General features: G+C 41.1%; 1 protein-coding gene across 1 annotated transcript; it reads left to right on the top strand.

Moving 5' to 3' along the window:
• The first annotated feature begins 9,307 nt into the window (after positions 1 to 9,307).
• On the top strand, positions 9,308 to 23,566 carry POLR2D (RNA polymerase II subunit D). Its single transcript, XM_081261903.1, has 4 exons — positions 9,308 to 9,433; positions 15,603 to 15,783; positions 18,594 to 18,689; positions 21,453 to 23,566. Exons 1-4 carry the CDS (start codon positions 9,361 to 9,363, stop codon positions 21,529 to 21,531), a joined length of 429 nt encoding a protein of 142 aa, XP_081118029.1. The 5' UTR covers positions 9,308 to 9,360; the 3' UTR covers positions 21,532 to 23,566.
• Positions 23,567 to 23,833: the final 267 nt, after the last annotated feature.

The raw sequence follows: 23,833 nt of genomic DNA, 5'->3' as shown, positions 1-23,833 counted from the left end.
CCTACCTACAGTTTCTACCACTTCCCAATAGGCCATTCAGCTATGAATCCATTAATGAATCCATTGAAGAAATTAAAGCTTTGCTGACCCTCTCACTTCTCAAAAGGTCCACCTCCTAACATTGTTACACTGGGGAACAAGCACTTTAAACAATTAAGGCTTTGGGGTACATTGCAGATCTAATCATAATACCAGATGACTTGAATTATCTCAATAGTGTAGGGTTATCTTATTTTTGGACAGCCAGATAATACCCTGTGTATTTTTTTTTATAACTTTAATTATTTTTATGTAGTTCTGAGGATTGAACCCAGGATTGAACCTGCTAGTCAAGCATATTACTACTGAGCCACAACTCCAGGCCCTGTGCCACCCGGTGTCCCCATTGCAGATGAACCCTAATTACCTTGCACTTTATTATTTTTGTGGTTGGTAATAATGCCACTGATTTTGTAGTTTCCTGAGCCATCATTCATGAACCTTTTACATTTGGGTTTTTCAGTCAGGTGCAGAGGTGTACACCTGTAATCCCAGTGACTTGGGAGGCTGAGACAGGAGGATCTTGAGTTAAAACCAGCCTGAGAAACTTAGTGAGACCCTGTCTCAAAATAAAAAATAAAAAGAGCTGGCACGTATCTCAGTAATTAAGTGTCCCTGGGTTCAATCCCTGGTACCAAAAATAAATAAATTTGGTTTTTCCATAAAGAAGATTTTTTGCTTTCATTCAATTTTTCAATTGTTCACCGACTCCAATTCTGAATCAAATTAAAGCAAACTTATACTTTTTGTACACAAGAGCTGTCCAGGACTGTCTCTCCCAAACCCAGGCTAGAGATTGTCTTTTGAAATGTTAAATAAACCTTGGAGAAGAGGTCAGACCTTGATAGAAAAGCTAAAAACTCCTCAAAAAACAAACAAACAACAACAACAACAACAAAAAAGCCCATTCATTAAAACATTTGATGATATTAATTAATTCAAGTGAAGACCCTTGGGAGATATTAGTGTGATCTAACATTATTGAAAAGTTTACTGTTCTTGGACAACCTAGAACAGATGTTTTGAGAAAATAGCAGAGTCATTTAATCAGACACAAGCACTCACATTTGGGAATTGTCAGTCTTCAACTTAAATTGTTCCTTACAAAGAGGTGAATTGTTTTTTTCATTTTCTTTCTTTTTTTGAGACCTAGTTCTGAGGCCCTTACTCTTGCAAAACTCAAACACATGGCCACAGATAAACATGCTGCCTAGGGCTGGGGATGTGGCTCAAGCGGTAGCGAGCTCGCCTGGGTTCCATCCTCAGCACCACATACAAAGATGTTGTGTCCGCTGAAAACTAAAAAAATAAATATTTAAAAATTCTCTCTCTCTCTCTCTTAAACAAAACAAAACAAAACAAAACATGCTGCCTACCTAAAGGATATGGAAGATAACATCCCTACAGATAGCCTCCCCCCCCCCCCCCCCCCCCCGCAGGAAGAAAGGAGGACAGTGTGACTAGGGAGGAGGGAAGCAGGAGAGAAGGCAAAATTAATCCTATCCAATACAGCGGGTCTCGAAGGGAGAAGGCAAATACTGAGTACTGGGCCTTTGACTTTCACCCCATTGTCCAAGAGTCCTAGAATGAGAAAAGCAAATAGGGAAGCTCTGGGTAACAGCAGATCCTGGAGGAAGAAGATAAGCAATGAGCACCCTGTTCTGGGTTTTCATCCCTTCGAAGTAACAGTGAGTTTTGTAATTTTACAACCTTTGTTTCTGACTTCCCAAACTGGCACATTCTATTTAAGTCTCCAATAATGGATTGTAATCTATAAAACACCAGCCCCTTCTACCCTGAAAATGAATCCCTCCAATGCCTGACTGATTGACTCCGCGACTTAATAAATGGCATGGCTGAATCTGTTGAGGTCTGCTCCTGTCTTGGTTATTTGTGCTTATACTGCCAGGGTTAGATGATAATTTTGGAAACAGACAACAAGAAGCTGGTTAAACTGTTAAACCACGATGCAAAGAAAAGACCACTGACTCCAATTTTGAATCAAATTAAAGCAAACTTGTACTTGTGTACACAAGAGCTGTCCAGGACTGTCTATCCTGAGACAGTCCAGGCTAGAGATTGTATTTTGAAATGTTAAATAAACCTTGAAGAAGAGGTCAGTGGCTGAGATTCTTATAGGAGTGAGGGAAGGCGAGGTGTTTTAAAGCTGCTTCCAAATCAATTTAGGGCATATGAACTTACTGGCTTTGAAATACTATTTACTGAACTGGTTGAAAGATTTGACTCTAGCTGGGCACGTGGCACATGCCTGTAATCCCAGGCCTTGGGAGGCTGAGGCAGGATGATTGCAAATTCAAAGTCAGCCTCAGCATTCGCAAGGCACTAAGCAACTCAGTGAGACCCTGTCTCTAAATAAAATACAAAATTGGGCTGGGGAATTGGCTCAGTGGTCGAGTGCCCCTAAGTTCAATTCCTGGTAACAACCCCCCAGCCCACCAAAAAAAAGATTTGACTCTGAACCAACACTGAACAAATAAAACTGTCCTGAAGAACATAATACAACTCCCTTCACTATACATACTGCTTCTGTAATGCCAGATTTGTGGAACCCCAATAGACCTCCAGGAGCCAAATGCTTTGCAATCACACAAGAGTCTTTTTTTTTTTTTTTTTTAAGAGAGAGTGAGAGAGGAGGGAGGGAGAGAGACACAACATCTTTGTTTGTATGTGGTGCTGAGGTTCGAACCCGGGCCGCACGCATGCCAGGCGAGCGCGCTACCGCTTGAGCCACATCCCCAGCCCACACAAGAGTCTTTATGGCAAGCTCAAGCCTGGACTCACAACTGTTCCCAATGTAGCGGTCCCAAGGAGTGAGTCCTGGTCCTTTGTTCAGTGAGATTTTATAGGTTTTTGGGGATACTCTATGTGTCACAACATCACATAGCAAATCATTTAATACCATGGGAAAATCAAACAACTCTTAACATTGATTAGCACATTCACTGGTGGGAACAAGTTGGGTAAGGGTGATTGGTTAGTACAAGAGAGGGATTCCTTTGAGCTGACTGGTTAAAGCCACGAGGGGTGTACCTGCTAATCTACATGGTTTCTCAACATGTTATCAACCACCATAAACTACTGGGGGGTCATCTGGCATCCCAGGTATTTTCCCTGTCTCATGCTGATTGATGGTTGCTAGGGGGTTGCTATGGGTCCTCACCTAGCCTTACAGAGTCAGGGACACCTGTCTCTCCTGTTATTTGCAGACAAACAACTCAGCAGGGTGGGTATGTGCCTAGGAGTGCTCTGTGGGTTTTTCCAAGGGCAAGGGTCATGCCCACTTCCTTGGGCAGGCTTTGAGGTAGAAGCTGTTTTAAAAAATGGAGTCACATCAGTTTCTCACTTCTACAGTGACCCTTGATTTCAAATTTAACTACTGGGGGTTCTGGGAGTCTAGCTCAGTGGTAGAGCTCTTGCCTAGCACGTGAGAAGCCCTGGATTTAATTCCTAGTATTCTCCACCAAAAAACAAACAAACAAACAAACAACACAGAATTTATGTGTGGAGGGAGGAGGGAGGTCTCAAATGTTCAATCATTCAAGTCCTTACTGCCAATGACACTCCACCTTGCACCCACAGTATCGTTGACTATTCATTGATCCTCCTTGGCTCCCAAAGAAATAATTCAGGGCACTGACAACTTGAATCTGATAGCAGTCTGACAGAACTAAACTCAAATCTTTTTTTTTTTTAAATAACCTGGGGTGCTCAACCACTAAACCACATCCCCAGCCATTTTACATATTTTATTTAGATATAGGATCTCACTTGAGTTGCTTAGGGCCTAAGATGCTGAGGCTGATTCTCCTACCTCAGCCTCCTGAGCTGCTGGTATTATAGGCATACGCTACTGGGCCTGGCCTAAACTCAAATCTTGGTCCTTCCACATAAGACACAGACAAGTATTGCTACTCTAATTTCCCACTTTTTTTTTTTTCAAAGAGTTAACCTTTTTTTTTTTTAAGAGAGAGTGAGAGGGACAGAGAGAATTTTCAATATTTATTTATTTTTTCTTAGTTCTTGGCGGACACAACATCTTTGTTTGTATGTGATGCTGAGGATCGAACCCGGACCGCACGCACGCCAGGCGAGCGTGCTACCGCTTGAGCCACATCCCCAGCCCTAATTTCCCACTTTTTTTTAAAAAAAAATTTTAATATTTATTTTTCAGTTTTCGGCTGACACAATATCTTTTATTTTATGTAGTGCTGAGGATTGAACCCAGCGCCCCACGCATGCCAGGTGATCGTGTTACCGCTTGAGCCACATCCCCAGCCCCTGATTTCCCACTTTTAACTGCTGTGAATCTTGACAGTAGCCTTCTGGAAAAGCCCAGGCCCCAGCACACATTGCAATGGGTGGATGACCATGGTCATATGAATATCATCCAGTGCTGTGTGCAGATGGAACCAATGGGTAAGTGTCAAACCTTCCAGAATCTTCTTCAGGCATGTGAAGCCCATCAAGTCAGTACAGCCTTCAAGGAAGAGGTGAGTGCTGCTAGGAGGGTGCAGTGACTCATGCCTGTAATCTCAGCTACTGGGAGGTCAAGTGGGGAGGATCACAAGTTCAACTCCATTCTAGGCAACTGAAGAAGACCCTGACTCAAAATAAAATTTAAAGGGGACGTAGCTCAGTGGTACTGCCCTTGCTTATCATGTGCACGACGCTGGGTTCAGTACAGTCCCTAGTACTGCAAACAAACAAACAAAATGAGGTGAGTACTGAAGTAAATGGGGTATGCCCTTGAGGAGGGATGGCTTCTCTGAGGTAGACAGGGTGGACAAGACAAGCCTTTTCAGGTCACATTGCCATAGACCATATAGGCCTTATGAGTCCAGAACTCAGGGAGGGAAGAGGGCAGGGAAAAGGAGTGGAACATGAATTGAAATTAAATTCCATGCATGTGTAATTTTATCAGGATGAACCCAACTACTGTGTATAACTCTAATGCGCTTAAAAAAAAAAAAGTTCAGAATTCAGCTGGGCATGCTGGTAAAACTGGATTTCCAGCCTCCGCTGCGGTAGTGTGCAGCACACCACAGCTGTCTGCCAGTGTCTTCTTTCTGGGTTCTTGTTTTGCGAATTCAGACAATGAAATCCACTGACAAGAAAAGTGAGCTTAAGAGAGTAGGACATGTCTGAAACCTTTCTGTCATGACTACAAGAATCGGGCTGAAGAGGCAGGTTTCCACACCGCCTCAATTTTGGCACAGGCCTCATTATTTCACTAAGAATGAAATAATGAAAATGACATTCAGGGGCTGGGGATGTGCCTCAAGCGACAGTGCGCTAGTCTGGCATGCGTGAGGCCCGGGTTCGATCCTCAGCACCACATACAAACAAAGATATTGTGTCTGCCGAAAACTAAAAATAAATATTAAAATTCTCAAAAAAAAAAATGACATTCAAAGACACTGGAACATTTTACCTTAATGATTGATTACAACTGTTATGTACATGATGCTTTCTGTTTGATGTTACAGAGCATCTCCAGCATGGTTCCTCTCCAGATCATCCTGGCCTTCACCCACCTACACTAACTAGAAGCAACCCTTTATTAGTCTGTTTTTTTTTTTTAATTTTTAAAATACTTTTTAGATGTAGTTGGACCCGATATCTTTATTTTATTTATTTATTTTTATGTGGTGCTGAGAATCGAACCCAGCACCTCCCAAGTGCTAGGAGAGCACTCCACCGCTGAGCCACAGCCCCAACCCCTAGTCTGTTTTTCATTACTAAAATGAAATACCTGAGAATGTTACAGAGCTAGGCCTTCTGAGAAACTGAGGCACATTGAAGACCTCCCCTTCAAGCCCTGATTCTTTTCTTCCTTCCTTTTTTTTTTTTTTTGGTACCTGGGATTGAACCGGGGCCACTTGACCACTAAGCCACATCCCCAGCCTTATTTTGTATTTTATTTAGAGACAGGGTCTCACTGAGTTGCTTAGTGCCTCGCTCTTGCTGAGGTTGGCTTTGAACTCAAGATACTCCTGTCTCAGCCTCCCAAGCCACTGGAATTACAAGCACGTGCCACTGTGTCTGGTGAAATCTTGATTTTTGTAATCAAGTCAGAAAGATTTCAGACATGTTGCTGAGAATAATAGGAGTGAGTTTATTGAAAAGATAGGGAAAAGGAATAGGGAATACTCTGAAAGGAGAGAGTTGGTCCTCTCAGAGAGGAGAGGGACAATTTGCCTCTCCCGCACTCCACTTTTATTGGGGATCCCAGAGAAGTTTAGAGTCCCACTGAGGTCCACCTCTGACTTTTGACTGAGAGCAGGGTGACATCAGACTTTCAAGTCCCCAAAGTCATGGCAACTCTAGGTCACCTTGGCCCATGGTGATGGGTTCTAATTGGATTCTTTTTTTCTTTTGGTACCAGGGACTGAACTCAGGGGCACTCAACCACTGAGCCACATCCCTAGCCCTATTTTGTATTTTATTTAGACACAGGGTCTCACTGAGTTACTTAGCACCTAGCTTTTGCTGAGGCTGGCTTTTAACTGCAGATCTTCCTGCCTCAGCCTCCCCCACTGCTGGGATTACAGGAATGGGCTACCACACCTGGCTAAATGGATTCTTTTTTTTTTCAATTTTTATTTTTTTTATTTATATATGACAGCAGAATGCATTACAATTCTTATTACATATATTGAACACAATTTTTCATATCTCTGGTTGTATACATAGTATATTCACACCAATTCGTGTCTTCATACCTGTACTTTGGATAATAATGATCATCACATTCCACCATTATGGATAATTGGATTCTTTTTTTTTTTTTTTTAGTAGTTGTAGTTGAACACAATAACTTTATTTTATTTATATGTGGTGCTAAGGATCAAACCCAGGACCTTGCACATTCGAGGTGAGCGCTCTACCGCTGAGCCATAACCCCAGCCCCCTAATTGGATTCTTAATCATACATTCTTACAGATTTTAAGGTTAGGAGGAACTCCTTATCTCCCAGAGTTTCAGGATCTGGTCACAAAATTCTCCACTTTCAACATTTTTGGCTAGGGTGGGGTGGCTCAGGTGTCTGAGGCAGGAGGATCACGGGTTTATGGTCAGCCTCAGCAACAGGGAGGCAGTAGGCAACTCAGTGAGAACTTGTTTCCAAATAAAACACAAAAAAAGGGCAGGGGATGTGGCTCAGTCGTTGAGTTCCCGAGTTCAATCCCCAGTACCCCAAAAAACAAAACACCTCTCCAAAAAAAAAAAAAAAAAAAACTCATTATTTTGGGCTTGCAATGAACAGGTAGTTGTTTGCTGAGGAATGTGATACATCCTGTCCACTTAGGCCAGGCAAGGATGCAGGTAAATTGCTTATTGGAAGAGAAAGGATGTGGGGGTTGGCACAGTGGGTCAATTTTATAAAATTATTCTCTTAACCTTGTGTTCATCTATCTTTTCCCTAACAGGGCTAGGAATTTTATAAGAAAAAAAGAGGTTTATTTAGCTCATAGTTCTGGAGTTCAAGGGCACAGCATTAGCATATGTCATCATGGCAAGAGCATGTATAAGAGAGAAACATCACATGGCAAGACAGAAAGCCACAGAGAGATAGGGTCTCAGGAAACTAGTTAATCCCTTCTGAGGACAACCTTCTCCATGACCTAAGGACATCCTACTAGTCCCCACAGCCTCTTACACTACTGGACTGGGGACCAAGCTTCCAACACATGAGCCTTTGGACAACACACTTAAAGTATATTCAAACAACATCAGCCTTTCTCTTGATCTTTCCATGGCACTTTCTTTGACTTTCATATCATTTACCAGAACTCAAATCAACTAATCTCAATGAGTTCCTTGAGGGACAGATCTTTGCCAGGTCTTTTCAACACCAGGGCCTTGTACAAAGTCATTCATAACAAATTCCTGAATAAAAATGTTGGGGACAGGTAGAGAGAGAAGATGGGAGGAGAGGGGAGGGAAGGGGATGGGGGATAGTAGAGGATAGGAAGGGCAGCAGAATACAACAGACACTAGTATGGCAGTATGTAAAAAAGTGGATGTGTAACCGATGTGAATCTGCAATATGTATACGGGGTAAAAATGGGAGTTCATAATCTGCTTGAATCAAAGTATGAAATATGATATGTCAAGAGCTTTGTAATGTTTTGAACAACTAATAATAATAAAAAAATGAATATTAAAAAAAATGTTGGGGACAATCCAACCTGTGACATATCACTGTATTTGTAACTCTCCTTTCTTCTTTCTGCACCTATTGACTTTTCTCTCCTGCTCTGTGTGTAAAGAAATTAAGAGTTGGGTACCCAGGTATCCCTTGGGCCAGCACAGTGCAAGGTCCAACAATTAGTAGGTGCTTTGTAAAGGTCTGTGGGAGTGACAAAGGGAAAGTAAGTCTGCCAAGGAGTTCCAGCTTCACTTCTGTCAATCAGCTGCAGCTTAACTAAGGACTACTTCCCAGGACATCTGTACCGCAGCTCTGATAAACTGTTTAGAAAAGCACTTTGAAATAACAAATCCTGTCAATACTATATAACCTGCTATAGTATCTTATTCTACACATACTTCTGGAAATAAAGATACACAGTAATTAATTCTGTAAGAATGATTATATTTACAAGTTAAAGGAATACCCATTCTTGTCTGATAAAACCTTAAATTTTTATTAAATCAGCAGAGTTTCCATTATGACTATCCAAATACTCTTCGTTAAAGAGCTAAGTAGTAGGCTATGATTTTCCCCCTTATTGTACAATCTTCTATTTTCTCTGGAGTTGAAAACTGCATCGTTTTTCATTTGTTTAATTTTCCACTTACCATCCAAATGTTCCAAAAGATGTGATAAAGGCGTTTCAATATTACTGTCCATGGGTTCAGAAATATCAGATTATAAGAAATCAAATCTTTACAATGCTTCAGTCACAGAGCAATTCCATTGCACGCTTTCGGAGTAACCTATCCAGCATTCCACCAAAGGCAGTTCTTTAGGTCAGTCCCTTAGCGCACTCTTGCACCTCACCTAATCCTTCCCTGATCCTAGGAAGCCTAGGGATCCATCCCAAGATGGGCAGCAAGGGAGTACTGGAGAAGAAAAAGGGCAGTTTTCTCCGTACGCCAGCCGGCGCAGGACGACCCGCCACTAACCAAGAACCTCCAGTAACCAACCCTTACTTCCCTCTTCGCACCGCCTCCTTCCGCTGCCCTTCCAGTCCCGCCGCCCATTCCAGGCCTCGTCTCCGTCCCACCCCTTCCGGGGCGGCAGCCGGCTGCTCCACGCTTCCGCTTCCGGCGGTGTTTGTGGCAGTAAGCGGTGCGGCGATGGCGGCCGGCGGCAGTGATCCGCGGGCTGGTGATGTGGAAGAGGACGCCTCACAGCTTATCTTTCCCAAAGGTGAGGTACGGGGCTGCTTGATTCTTCCTGCCACTTCACGTGGTCGCCACAGGCCTGGGGTTCTCAGCCTCGCCCAAGACGCCTCTGCGTATTGTGGAGGCTGGTCTCCCGGGCGACGTTGAGCGATGAACTGGGACTCCGACCCTTGAGGGCCTCCCAGAGCACGGATGATTCTGGTCTGCTTTTTGCATTGTGCTTTCTGGAGAGGGCCGCTCCCCGATCCTTGGAGTCCTTGGCGGCCTCTTGTTACTTTTTTTTTTTTTTTTTTTGACACTAGGTATTGAACCCAGGAGCGCTCAGCCACCGAACCACATCCCCGGCCCCCTTTTTATGCTTTATTTTGATTTTGGGGCCTCGCTGAGTGGCTGAGTGAGGCCTCGAACTTGCGGTCCTCTGTCACAGCCTTCCGAGTTGTGGAACTACAGACGCGAAACGCCGCCGAGCATTAAGTGGAAGTTTTATCTGTGAACGTCCCTCCAAAGTGCGGGTAGACACAGCCGCACACCAAAGTGGTCAGGGCGGATTTTTTTTCTTTTACTTATTTATTTTGTGATGCTGGGAATTGAACCCAGGATTTCTCGCATACTGGCCAAGTGCGTTCATCGTTAGCCCTGGACAGGTTTTAATCCATAATATTGCAGTAGAGAAACCTGTGAAGATTGCACAGGACTTCTGGGCCTTTTAAAGGGAGAGTGAAGGTATAGGAAGGGGATGAGCAGAGTCAGGGAAGTGAAACATCACAAAACGGGAAGGAGAAGGTTGTTCCTTGTGAAACCCTCCTGGGCTTGTTAACTGGCATAGGCTCCTACCCCTCCTAGAGACTCAGACATAATCTTATCTTCAGATGTCCGCTGAAACAAACTAAAATTTTTTTGTCATTTCTGATTTTTCTCAGACAGGAACTTAAACGGGGTCTGGGAGAGTCATCCTAGGGATGCAGTCTTGAGCTGTAAAGAACCACTTGAGAATTTTGTTCGTTTTTGGGGCTGGGGATGTGGCTCAAGTGGTAGCGTGCTAGCCTGGTGTGCGTGCGTCCCAGGTTCGATCCTCAGCAACATTAAAAAACTCTCTCTCTCTCTTTAAAAAAAAAAGAATTTTGTTCGTTTTTATGGGCCAAGGTTGAGGCTTAGAAACTGGTTGAGGTGGTGCATGCTTATAATCCCAGCGACTCAGGAGGCTGAGGCAGGAGGATCAAAAGTAAGAGGCCAGTCTGGGCCACTTACCAAGATCCTGCCTCAGAATAATAAGGGCTGGGGATACAGTAGATAGGTAGAGGCCCAGGAGATATGTGGGTGAATAAGGCTCAGGAACCTAGCTTGGTCTAGAAGAGAAATATTATCAGATGCTAGCAAGTAAATCACATGGCTATTAGGTTACTTCCTCTGTGCAGTAGGATATATTTTATTTGTAATTTAGAAACCTAAATCTGCAGGAAGTTTAAAGTTTTAAAAAACTGTATCTTTCAGGTTCTGAAAAACACAAAGTAAATAGGGGAGAAACTTTAGTAGTATTCTCTTTGTCTTAGAAGTTATTGTATCCAGGGCTGGGGATGTGGCTCCTAGGTGCACACCTGCCTAGCATGTGCATGGCCCTGGGCTCAATCCCCAGTACCTTTAAAAAAAAAAAATTATATGCACAATAAAAAGTGAAACTCCATATGCTTTTGACCCAGAGGAAGCTACTGTAAATAGTTAAGTGCTTATCCTTCCATATTATGAAACCTATGCTTACAGAAACATTCACATGGGGGCTAGAAGTGTAACTCAAGTACTAGAGCACTTGTCTAACATGTGAGACACTAAATTTTATCTTTGACACTGCACAAGAAAAGAGAAAGAAACATACCACTTGTCCACACACAAATGGGATGGGGTTGTAGCTAAGTTGTAGAGTGCTTGCTTACTGTGTGGTTGCTGGGTTCAATCCAAAGCATTGCAAACCCCCCCCCCCCACAAAAAAATTGCTATAGAAATTCTACAAAATTTGACTACATACTGTAGAGAAATTTTATTTTTTTAAATTTATTTATTTTTGTAGTACCTGGGATTGAATCCAGGGATGCTTTACCACTATGTTACATTCCCTTCCTTTATCTTTTTTTTTTTTTTTTTTTTTAAAGAGGAGAGAGAGAGAGAATTTTTTAATATTTATTATTTTTTTTAGTTCTCGGCGGACACAACATCTTTGTTGGTATGTGGTGCTGAGGATCGAACCCCGGCCGCACGCATGCCAGGCGAGCGCGCTACCGCTTGAGCCACATCCCCAGCCCCCTTTATCATTTTTTATTTTGAGACAGGGTCAAAGACCTCAAACATGTAAGTCCTCCTGCCTCAGCCTTCTGAGTAGCTGGGATTACACGTGTGTACTATAACACCCAGATCTATCTACTTATTTTAAAGGGCAAACAGTTCTTTCTGGTAGTACCAGGATACTATCTCTCAATAGTTAGGTGTGCAGATTGCTTCCAGTTTTCTATTTTATAGAATGGCGGTTCAGTTCTTCCATGGGACAAAATCATAGACATTTTTAGTGAGATGGAAATAGGTGCTTAGTTTTTAAGGTATAATAACTAAAAAGAAGATGGTTTTCCTAATTCCATGGTAAAGTTTTTTTTTTAATATAATACAATATGTATATAATACATATATATATTTTAATATAATATATATTTATATATATATATACTTAGTTTTTTAATTTGGTTTCTTTTTACATTCTGAAGATTTTTTTAACTTTTTTTTTCTTATTTTATTTATTAATTTTTTTAGTTTTCGGCAGACACAACATCTTTATTTGTATGTGGTGCTGAGGATCGAACCTGGGCCACACGCAAGCGCACTACCTCTTGAGCCATATCCCCAGCCCCTGAAGATATTTGGTTTTGATTAACTTAAATAACATCTGATACACATGATTTATTGAGTTGGATATAATTAGATCTTAGTTCCATCAGTTAACAGTTTCAGAGTTCTCACTGTTGATTTTCTCAGCTGATATAGGCATATAAAATGTTTATTATGTATTTTAGAATATACATAGAGAAATAGGAATAACAGTAAGTACTAAAGAAAATAAGGAAACCTTTACTGTAGAATGTAAATAAGTGTGTGATATTTTATTATGGGATTGTAAGAGTAGATAAGATCACAAAGGTGAATACTGTCAGTAGTAGCTTTCAAATATATTTGCCCCCAAATAAAATCTTCCTTTATCTGTACACAATTAGCAATAACTGTTGGAATTAGGAAATGAGCCTTTTTAAAAAAAAAAAAAAAAAGAATTATATGACCCTAGTCTCTAACTCCCCCACTTAAAGGAATCCTCTAAACCATTTTGTACCAGAGTGAAAAATATGCAGTATAAGAAGACCATTTATGGCTGGGTGCAGTGACGTATGCCTGTAATTACAGTGGCTCAGAAGGCTTAGGCAGGAGGATCACAAGTTCAAAGCCAGCCTCAGCAATTTAGTGAGGCCCTAAGTGACTCAGTGAGACCCTGTCTCTAAATAAAATATAAAATGGGTTCAATCCCTGGAGAGAGAGAGACACACACACACAAGACCATCCTTGGGCTAGGAGTGTGTACAGGAGAATCAGAAGTTTGGGGAAGCTACGGCAATCTAGTGAGACCCTGTCTCAAAATAAAAATAAAATTTGCTGGGGCTGGGATGTAGCTCAGTAGTAGATCACTTGCCTTGCATGTGTGAGGCTCTGGATTTGAATCTCAGCACCACATAAAACTAAATAAAGATATTGTGTCCATCTTCAACTAAAAATAAAAAATAAATAAAATATGCTGCCTTGTCTTGTTTTTGGGGAGCAGGTTGTGGCAGTGTTATGTCAGTTGTCCCTCTCACTTCAGTTTTGAGGTCTTAGAGTCCTGATTTGATATCTTCTCCCCTAATTGCCTGACGCATTAGTTTCTTCACCTGAACTTATACCTCAGACGGTTGAAGCTGAGAAGTAAATTTTCATAATAGGTAGTGTGGGGATATCTCCTGTAATAGGCTAAGGGACTGGAAAAGATTATGATGTACTGAAGTTTTTTTTGTTTTTGTTTTTTGTGGGTTTTTTTTCAAACTTTGCTGCCATCAGGTGGGAAATATCTTTTTACTTATTATATTTGGCAGCACTAAGTGCCTTTTTAGTAAAAATACTGTTTCCTCCTTTTCATCTGACTCAAAAAGAGGGAAGGCTTAACTCTGATGGAGATATTAGTGATTTCTCTATTAGTAAGCACACTCATATCACCTTTAAATTCCATAGATTTTTCTTGCTGTTGCATCCTCTTAGTGTAGGATTATAAACACGAATTCATGTTTGCAAATGGTTCCTACGTTGGAAGAAATCACTAGAAAGGGAAAGAAAGGCAGACAAAACCCAGCTCTAATACTTTTGAGATAAGTATGAGGAACATTGTCACAGAAATGATTTTCCCAAGGGGATAGTAGCATTTTTAATAGTGTTATTCTGAAAATATAGCTTGCTGTGTGTGTTTGGTACTGGGGATTGAACCCAGAGGTGCTTTACCACTGAGTACATCCACAGTATGTATGGATGGATGGATGAATGGATGGTGTTGGTGATTAAACCCAGGGCCTTGTGCATGCAAGGCAGTCTTTTATTTATTTATTTATTTATTTTGGAACTGGGGATTGTATTCAGTGACACTCAACCACTGAGCCTCATCCCCATCCCTATTTTGTATTTTATTTAGTCACAGGATCTCCCTGAGTTGCTTAGTGCCTCACCATTGCTGAGGCTGGCTTTGAACTCTAGATCCTCCTGTTTCAGCCTCCCCAGCTGCTGGGATTACAGGCAAGGGCAACCGTGCCCAGCCACAATTTTTATTTTTGAGACAGGATCTTGCTAAGTTGCTAATGGTCTATCTTAAGTTGCCAAGAATAGCCTTGAACTAGCCTACTGCCTTAGCCTCCTGAGTTGCTGGTATTACAGACATGTGCCACCGTGACCCGCATGGTTGTTATGTATTATAGAAAGTAGTCATAGGTTTCTTTTTCAGCCCTATTTTTTTTGGGGGGTGGGGGTGGGGGCAGGTATCAGGGATTGAATTCAGGGGTATTTGACCACTGAGCCAAATCCCCAGCCCTATTTTGTATTTCATTTAGAGATAGGGTCTCACTGAGTTGCCTAGTGCCTAGCTTTTTGCTGAGGCTGGCTTTGAACTCATGATCCTTCTGCTTCTGCCTCTCAAGCCACTGAGATTACAGGTGTGTGCCACTGTGCCCAGCCCACCTTGTCATTTCTTAACATGTAACATTTCTTAAAATTGAGAGTACAGTGTTAGCATTGTAGAACTATAAAGACTAGAGACTTTTTACAGGCTAGAGAGAAATAATTTTTTTAAATGTTTTATTTTGAGACAGGGTTTTGCTAAGTTGCTCAGGTTCTCACTAAATTGCTGAGGCTGGTCTTGAATTTGTGATCCTCCTGTCTTAGCCTCCTGAGTGCTGGGAATACAGGCATGAGACACCATGCCCAGCAAGAAATAATTTTTTTTTTTTTAAGAGAGAGGAGAGAGAGAGAGAGAGAGAGAATTTTTTTTTAAGAGAGAGAGAGAGAGAGAATTTTTAATATTTATTTTTTAGTTCTCGGCGGACACAACATCTTTGTTGGTATGTGGTGCTGAGGATCGAACCCGGGCCGCACGCATGCCAGGCGAACGTGCTATCGCTTGAGCCACATCCCCAGCCCCTAGAGAATTTTTAATATTTATTTTTTTTTTAGTTCTCGGCGGACACAACATCTTCGTTGGTATGTGGTGCTGAGGATCGAACCCAGGCCACACGCATGCCAGGCGAGTGCGCTACCGCTTGAGCCACATCCCCAGCCCAAGAAATAATTCTTAATGGTCCCTGATTTTAAATCAGTAACTTGCCCAGTTAGAGTAAGGATGTATTGCTGTTTAATAGCATGTCCAAGTCAGATTCTTTAGTGTCAGAAAATGTGTAGCCCCAAATGAGCTAAATTTTGATATCACATGAATTCTACTGTTCCTGTGGTACATAAGTGTGAATGAAAATAAAGATGTGGAGTAGAAAAGACCCTGGGTTTCTGCAGGACAGGAGAATGTTCAAATGCAAAATTAACATTTATAAGCTGGCTTTGAAGGAATATTTTCAGCTGACATTTATGCTTTTCACAAATAGAGTTTGAAACAGCAGAGACTCTTCTAAATTCAGAAGTTCATATGCTTCTGGAGCATCGAAAGCAACAAAATGAGAGTGCAGAGGATGAGCAGGAACTCTCAGGAGTCTTCATGAAAACTTTAAACTACACTTCCCGTTTCAGTCATTTCAAAAATAGAGAGACCATTGCAAGTGTCCGTAGGTGAGTGCTAAAAGAAAGTTTGTTAATTCAGACTACTGGACATCTGCCGGTAGAATGCCATCCCCACCTCTTTTTATTGGTACTGGGGATTGAACCCATGAATGCTTCACCACTGAGCTCTACCTCCTCTATCTGCATCCCTTTTTATTTTTATTTTTTTAAAACAGGGATCTTGCTAAGTTGCTTAGGGACTTGCTAAATTGCTGAGGTTGGCCTCCAACTTGATCCTCCTGTCTAAGCCTCCTGGCTTGCTGAGATTACAGCTGTGTACCACCTCACGGCCTCTTCCTCCCTTTCCCAGACACTTGTGAGTTTAATGTAAATAAAATAATGTCTGACAAAAATTTATAAATTAAGCTGGGAATCTAGCTCAGAGACAGAGCACTTGACTAGCATGTTGGAGCCCTAGGTTTGATCCACAGCACTCCCCGCAGTTTTTCTTTTTTCTTTCTTTTTATTTGATTCTAGGGATTGAACTCAGGGATGCTCGGCCACTGAGCCACATCCCCAGCCCTATTTTGTATTTTATCAAGAAACAGGATCTGGGCTGGGGATGTGGCTCAAGCGGTAGCACGCTCGCCTGGCATGTGTGCGGCCCGGGTTCGATCCTCAGCACCACATACCAACAAAGATGTTGTGTCTGCCCGAGAACTAAAAAAAAATAAATATTAAAAATTCTCTCTCTCTCTCTCTCTCTCCTCTCTCACTCTCTCTTAAAAAAAAATATTGTTTAAAAAGAAACAGGATCTCACTGAGTTGCTTAATGCCTCACTTTTTCTGAGGCTGGCTTTGAACTCACGATCCTCCTGCCTTTGCCTCCTGATCTGCTGGGATTATAGGTGTGAGCCACTGCACCCAGCCCCTTTTTGTTTTTCATTTTGAAATAAGGTCTCACTAAGTTGCTGAGGTTACCCTCGAACTTGGTGATCCTCCTGCTTCAGGTTCCCAAGCCACTGCATCCAGACAAAAAAAAATTTTAACTTGTTTATAAGACCAAAATTCCCTTTGGCCACTTTTTATTTATTTATTTATTTACTTGTTTTTGTTTCAGGGATTGGACCCAGGGGCGTTTAACCATGGAACCACCTCCCTAGCCTTTTTTATATTGTGTTTTGAGACAGGGTGTCACTAAGTTGCTTAGGGCCTTCCAAGGTTGCTGATGCTGGCCATGAACTTGGGATACTCCTTCCTCGGCCTCCTGTCATTGGGATTACAGGCATGTGCCACCATGCCTGGTCCCTTTGGCCACTTTTGTTTTGCTTTGTTTTGGATGCTGGGGGTTGAACCCAGGGCCTCTAGCATGTTAAACACATGGTATAACATTGAGGTCTACCACTGAACAACACTGTCCACCCTTAGAACTATGTTTTTGAACTTTATTTAGGGTTTTTTTTTTTTTTTTTTTTTTAATGTGGTGCTGAGGATTGAACCACCTAGTGCTACACATGTGCTAGGCAAGTGCCCTACCATGGAGCCAGAATCCCAGACCCCTTAGAACTATCTTTAATGACCAAAGATAACAACCTAAAGATTCAGCAGTAATTAAATATACTGTGGTAATTCCATTTGGAAGAGGCTTATAATTAAAAATGTAGTTAAAAATGAAACTAGCAGACATTCACAAGTTCAGTATACAGAAAGTGGTGAAAAAACTTAAGACATAATTTTAGGGCTGGGGTGTGGCCTAGGGGTAGAGTGCTTGCCCAACATAGGTGAGGCTCTGGGTTCAATTCCCAGTACTATAAAAAACCACTAAGGAGTGGTAGTATATTTTATTGGGCATGTGACATACGCCTATAATCCCAGCTGTTTGGGAGACTAAGGCAGGAGGATTGCAAATTCCAGTCAAACCTCAGCTAGAGATGTACTTCAGTGATTAAGTGCTGTTGGGTTGGATCTCCAGTACCAATAATAAATAAATAGAACAAAGAACAAAAGGATACCTACACAGAAATCAATCAGATGCACAAAGAAGTATGCATTTGAAGCTGTTTCTGAGAAAGAAAAAAACAAATCCTTTTTTCCTATTGACATAGTCACTTGGCACAATACATCTGACACCTGATATATGAGGAGTTTTTCCCCTCATACCAAGCAGTTCAATACCAGCTGTTATTCAGTTCTATTCTGACATTCTTCTTGGAGAGTGTCGGACCTCACAGGTTAAGAACTTGGTGCCTCAAGACTGCCCCCTATTTGAGATGTAAATTACAAATCTCAGATTGTGACTTGAACTTCTTACCTTTTCCTTGGTGGTTCTAGTGACCCCTTCTTTTAATTAGATTTATTTGTTAAAAACAGCCCGTTAAACTCTGGCAGACAGCTTCAATAATCAGGTGAAGAAAAACATAGGACAAGGTTCTGAAAGGTCCTGAGCACAGGATCTTCTATCTCCTTGGAGTTGAGATGTGATGTCCTCCTGGCACATGGCTATGTTTTTATTCACCAACTCTGAACCCTGTTCTTTCTGGTTTTTATGGAGGCTTCATTATGTAGGCATGATTGGTCACAACATTATGCATTGGTTTTCAGCTCAACTTTCAGCCCCTCTCCCTTAGACAGTGAGGAGGGTAGGAGGGCCTGAAAATTCTAACCCTTTAATCATATGGTTGACTCCTTGGGTCCCATGGAGCCCACCAATATTTCCCTTACTAGAATACCGTTTATATTAAAAAACAGAAAAAAATGGGTTTGGAGATAAAGGGCAGTAGTTGAGCTTTGCACACATAAAGCCATGTATGATCTTCCTTTTTTCTGTTGATCATTCTTTTTTTTTTTTTTTTTTTTTTAATTTCCTTTCCTGTGATTAGCTTGCTGCTCCAGAAAAAGCTACATAAGTTTGAGTTGGCTTGTTTGGCCAACCTTTGCCCAGAGACTGCTGAGGAGTCCAAGGCTCTGATTCCAAGGTTAGTACCAGTTGAGATAAAATATGTGTGTCTTGGATAAATTCCCACAAATAGAATTACTGTGTGTAAAAGGTGTATGATTGGGGCTGGGATTGTGGCTCAGAGGTAGAGCGCTCGCCTAGCATGCGTGAGGCACTGGGTTCGATCCTTAGCACCACATAAATATAAAATAAAGACATTGTGTCCACCTATAACTAAAAATTAATTTAAATATTTATTTTTTAGGGGTAGATGGACATAACACAATGCCTTTATTTTTATGTGTTGCTGAGGATCGAACCCGTGTCCTGCCCGTGCTAGGCGAGCACTCTACGGCTGAGCCACAATCCTAGCCCTAAAAATTAATTTAAAAGAAATAAAAGGTGTATGATTGAACTCAGGGGCACTCAACCATATCCTTAGTCCTATTTTGTATTTTTATTTAGGAACAGAGTTCACTAAGTTGCTTAGCACCTCATAGTTGCTGAGGCTGGCTTTGAACTCACAACCATCCTATCCTGCTTCAGCCTCTTGAGCTGCTGGGATTATAGTCATGTGCCATTAACAGTATATGAGTGCCTTTTAACAGTATATGAGAGAATGATGGTTCTATAGGTTGCTAGTAAGAATATGGAATAGCTGAAACTCTTATATATTAATACTAGTGTTGCAAATTAGTAAAATTACTGTGGAAAGCAATTTGATTGCATCTAGTAAAGTTAAAGATGATTGTATCTTCTGACCCAAAAGGCCATTCCTGAGTACATGTCCTAAAGACATACCACACACGTTTAGGAGACATGTATTCCAGTGTTTATTGCTGATGATAGCACAGATTGGACAACAACAGATCAATCAACAAGAGTGTGGGTAAATGAATCATTTTATGGTCATATAATGTTTATTATACAGCAATGAAAAAAATGAACTAGAACATCATGAAGTAACATCAACACATGCCAGAATGAATTTGGAAGAAGAAATTGCAAAAGAATATGTATAGTATAATGCCATTACTCAGTGTGTGGTGCTGGTTATTAAACCCAGGGCCTTGTGCATGTGAGGCAAGCACTGTACCAACTGAGATATATCCCCAGCCCCATTGTTAACTTTATTTTTTAAGTTATAGTTGGACACAATACCTTTTTATTTATTTTTCTTATGTGGTGCTGAGGATTGAGCCCAGGGCCTTGCTCCTGCTGGGAGAGTTTTCTACCACTTAGCCACAACCCCAGCCCCCTTTATTAACTTTTATTTATTTATTTTTAAATTATTTATTTATTTATTTATTTATTTTAGTTGTAGTTGGACACAAATACCTTTATTTCACTTATTAATTTTTCTGTGGTGCTGAGGATCGAACCCAGAGTCTCACACATGCAAGGCGAGCGCTCTACCGCTGAGCTACAACCCCAGGACCCTTTATTAACTTTTTTTTTTTTTTTAATATTTATTTTTTAGTTTTAGGTGGACACAATGTCTTTATTTTACATTTATGTGGTGCTGAGGTTCGAACCCAGGGCCTCGTGCATGCTAGGCAAGCACTCTACCACTGAGCCACAATCCCAGCCCCACCCTTTATTAACTTTTAATATCAGAAAAACAAAGCTCTTAAAGTTCTGTTTACAGCATATATACCAGTGCTTTGGCCATTTAAGTTTAAGGCCCTTTGTCATAAAATGTGGTTTTAAACATTATTCAAATTGCATTTATAATCCTATGACTTCCCTAAAAATACATAACAAGAATGTAGTAAAATTAGCAAATACTAAACTATATTGATAATTCATTATACTTAGTTTGTGGTTTTTAGAAACAGTACACACACCTAATATATGTTGATATCCTGGCTTATTAGTTGCAGTGCACAATGCAACAAAACACAAAATATATCCCTTTTTTTTTTTTTTTTTTTTGTATGATATGTCAAGATCATTGTACTGTCATGTTTAACCAATTAAAACAAATTTTAAAAACACACACACTAAAAGAAGAATATGTTCCTGAGGCAGATCTTGATGAATTACAAAGCTTTTACCTGGTGACTTTCATCACCATCACTCCTCTCCTCCCATACCCCTCAGAAAATATATCCCATTTTTTTATGCTTTTAGACAGGTTCTTGCTGAGTTCCTTAGGGTCTCTCTAAGTTGCTGAATTTGCAATCCTCCTACCTCAACCTCCCAACTTGCTTAGATTACAGCATGTACCACCATGCTGGCCCAGGGCCATTTCTTACAAAGTTTAAAAACAAGACTGTAGCTCACTGACAGAGTAGGAGCTCAATTCCCAGGACCAGAAAAAGTAATAATATGTGTGGAAATGATAAATGCCAAATTTAGGACAGTGATTTTTTTCTGGGGAAGGAAGGGGAGAAGTATTGGGATGGGCCCTCAATTTTTCTATTATAGTTATGAAAGGTAAATCAAGTATGTCTAATTGTTAAGGCTTTTAAAAATATCTTTTTATGGATTTGAAATTTTGTAATGTTCGTACAAGAAAAAGCAAAAAAGAAATACAATAGAAAGGTAAAGGTACAGGAGATATGGGTAAGCAATTTTGGGAGATGAACATGCCCAAATAACAGTGGGAAGGCTGGGGTTGTGGCTCAGTGGTAGAGCGCTTGCCTAGCATGTGTGAGGCCCTGGGTTTATTCTTAAGTATTGCATAAAGATAAATAAAGGTATTGTGTCCATCTACAACTAAAAATATTTTTAAACAATAAAATAAGAGTGGGGAAATTGTCAATTGCTGAGGCACTCGTGTCTTTTCCTTCTCTTGCAGCCTGGAGGGGCGATTTGAAGATGAGGAACTGCAGCAGATTCTTGATGATATCCAGACAAAGCGCAGTTTCCAGTATTAACCTCCAAACTTCACTCAGCTTCTTGGGGGACTCATGTCCCCAGCACACCACCACCCTCTCAGGGGCTGGGGCAGGGCCTGCCTTGCAGAAGCTATTACAAAAGACATTTGGAATTCTTGAAGAAGACAGTCCATCTTGGTGTGGGTTTAGGTTGCTGTTTCCAATGTGACTGTTAGACCATAATGACCATATAATTTTAGAGCAGCCTTGCAGTGACTGCCTAAACATGCTGCTGGGAAGGGTGAGGTGGGGTATTATATAAGCCATGCTGTTGACTATCTCATACTGTGGATTTTGGACCCCACATTTATTTTTTATTCATAACATTTCATATTTTAATTTCAAAGTGTTTGTAGTTTTTGACTAAAGTAGAACATAGAAAACTTTTATAGGGAAAGAATAGTCTTACCTAGGTACAAAAGAAAGAATTAAGCCAGACCAATGTCAACGTTTCAAATTATTAAAGAAAGGGTGAGAGAAGCTGGGTGTGGTGGTGCACACCAGAAGGATTGCGAGTTCAAAGCCAGCCTCAGCAATGGTGAGGCGCTAAGGAACTCGGTGAGACCGTGTCTCTAAATAAAATACAAAATAGGGCTGGGGATGTGTTTTAGTGATTGAGGGCTCCTGAGCTCAATCCCTGGTACAACCCCCCCACCCCCCACCCCCACCCCCACAAAAAAAAAAAAAAATTAAAAAGAGGGAGTGCTAATAACTGAGAGCCTTGGCATCCTTGTACATAACCCAGGAAACAGGAAGGAAGCATGTCATGGGATGCAATTACACTTGCTTGAGTATCACTGTGCCCTTTAGCATGGAGGTAGACAGGCATTTTGCCTATTTTTCTTTGGGTGGTGTTGCACAACATGGATTTGTAGCAGCCCCACAGAACTCATTTTGTCACCCAATTAAGATTTTTTCTTCAGTTGGGCACTGTGACACACACTTGTATTTCCAGTCACTTGGCAATGTACCAAGACCTTGTCTCAAGAGAAACTGGGGGATAAGGATGTAGCTCAGTGGTAGAACGCTCACCTACATGTGAAAGTCCCTGGATTCCATCCCAGCACAGCAAAAGTAATCTTTCATATATATGACTTGAAGGTCTGAAGTCTTTTTCTCTTAGGGAGCATCCATTCCATACCTCTCCCTTGCTACTTAACAGACCAGGGTCGATTCAAATGGAAGGATTACGAGCCTTCCTGAACCACTGCAGTGAAATCTCTCAACTTGAGGCCAGTAGTGAACATGGATAGCTAAACATTTTAGCTATGATTTTTCTGAAGGGAAATATTTGTGTTTCCTTCAAAGTTTGAATTTTTTCTTTCTGACACTTTGTGTATGAACTCATGGTCCTGAGAAGAAGTTGGAGAAAGTCAAGATAGTTTTGCCTGGCAAGGTGGTGCATGCCTGTAATCTCAATGACTCAGGAGGCTTAGTCAGGAGGATTGCAAAATTAAGACCAGCCTCAGCAACTTGGTGAGTCCCTGTCTCAATATTTTTAAAAAAGTCGGGGGTAGTTAGCTCAGTATTAGAGTACATAGCCTATGGGAGGTTCTGAGCATAATCCCCAATTCTGCAAAAACATCACCAATAAAAAACCCTACCAAGATACTACACTGGATCTTAGCCAAAAGGCCGAGAAGCAATAACCTACCAAGTCCATGGGAAATGTGAATGGTGTAAGATTTTTTTCAGCTTTTTGTTATGAGCATTAAATCTAAAAAACAAGTGTTCGATATCTGTTTGCACAAATAATGACAGATGTACAATTTAGTAGAGACATAGGTGGAAAGCCTAGCAATTACTCTGCACGAGTTGAGACTTTTCATGAGGACAGAGTGGGTAAGCAAAGTCTATAAGTACTAGAAATCTATCAAGTGGAGAAGTGGGGGAAGGACATTCTAGTTCTGTGGTGCTGGGGATGGAACTCTGGTAACCGTTTTACCATTAGGCCATATACTTTGTCCCCTAAATTTATTTTTAAAAGCTCTTCATAAGGGGTTGGGAATATAGCTCAGTTGGTAGAGGGTTTGCCTCACAAGGCCCTAGATTCAATCCCCAGCACAAAACACACACACACACAAAAGCTCTCCATAAAATAAACAATTTCACTCTTGCTTTAAATCTTGCCACTTTGATCAGTTTTTAAAAACTTCATGATTTTTAAGGTTTTAAATTTTTACATGATAAGTCTTCATCTTCTATTTCACCTATCACCGCTGTTCTAAAAAGTATTGTTTTTCAGCTGGCTTTGGTGTGGATTCCTGTAATCCCAGAGGCTTGGGAGGCTGAGGCAGGGGGA

This window comes from Spermophilus citellus (genome assembly GCF_964194105.1).
Source record: "Spermophilus citellus genome assembly, chromosome: 11".
NCBI classification, from domain to species: domain Eukaryota; kingdom Metazoa; phylum Chordata; class Mammalia; order Rodentia; family Sciuridae; genus Spermophilus; species Spermophilus citellus.
Note: the sequence above shows the minus strand (reverse complement) of the source record. Positions and strands in the feature narration are given on the sequence as shown.

What these genes read in the sequence shown, in the direction of transcription:
- POLR2D (XM_081261903.1), top strand. Translation starts at nt 9,361, where the DNA reads ATGGCGGCCGGCGGCAGTGATCCGCGGGCTGGTGATGTGGAAGAGGAC. An exon ending in ACCATTGCAAGTGTCCGTAG is followed by an intron (nt 15,784 to 18,593) that starts GTGAGTGCTAAA and finishes TCCTGTGATTAG; the next exon opens with CTTGCTGCTCCAGAAAAAGC. An exon ending in TCCAAGGCTCTGATTCCAAG is followed by an intron (nt 18,690 to 21,452) that starts GTTAGTACCAGT and finishes CTTCTCTTGCAG; the next exon opens with CCTGGAGGGGCGATTTGAAG.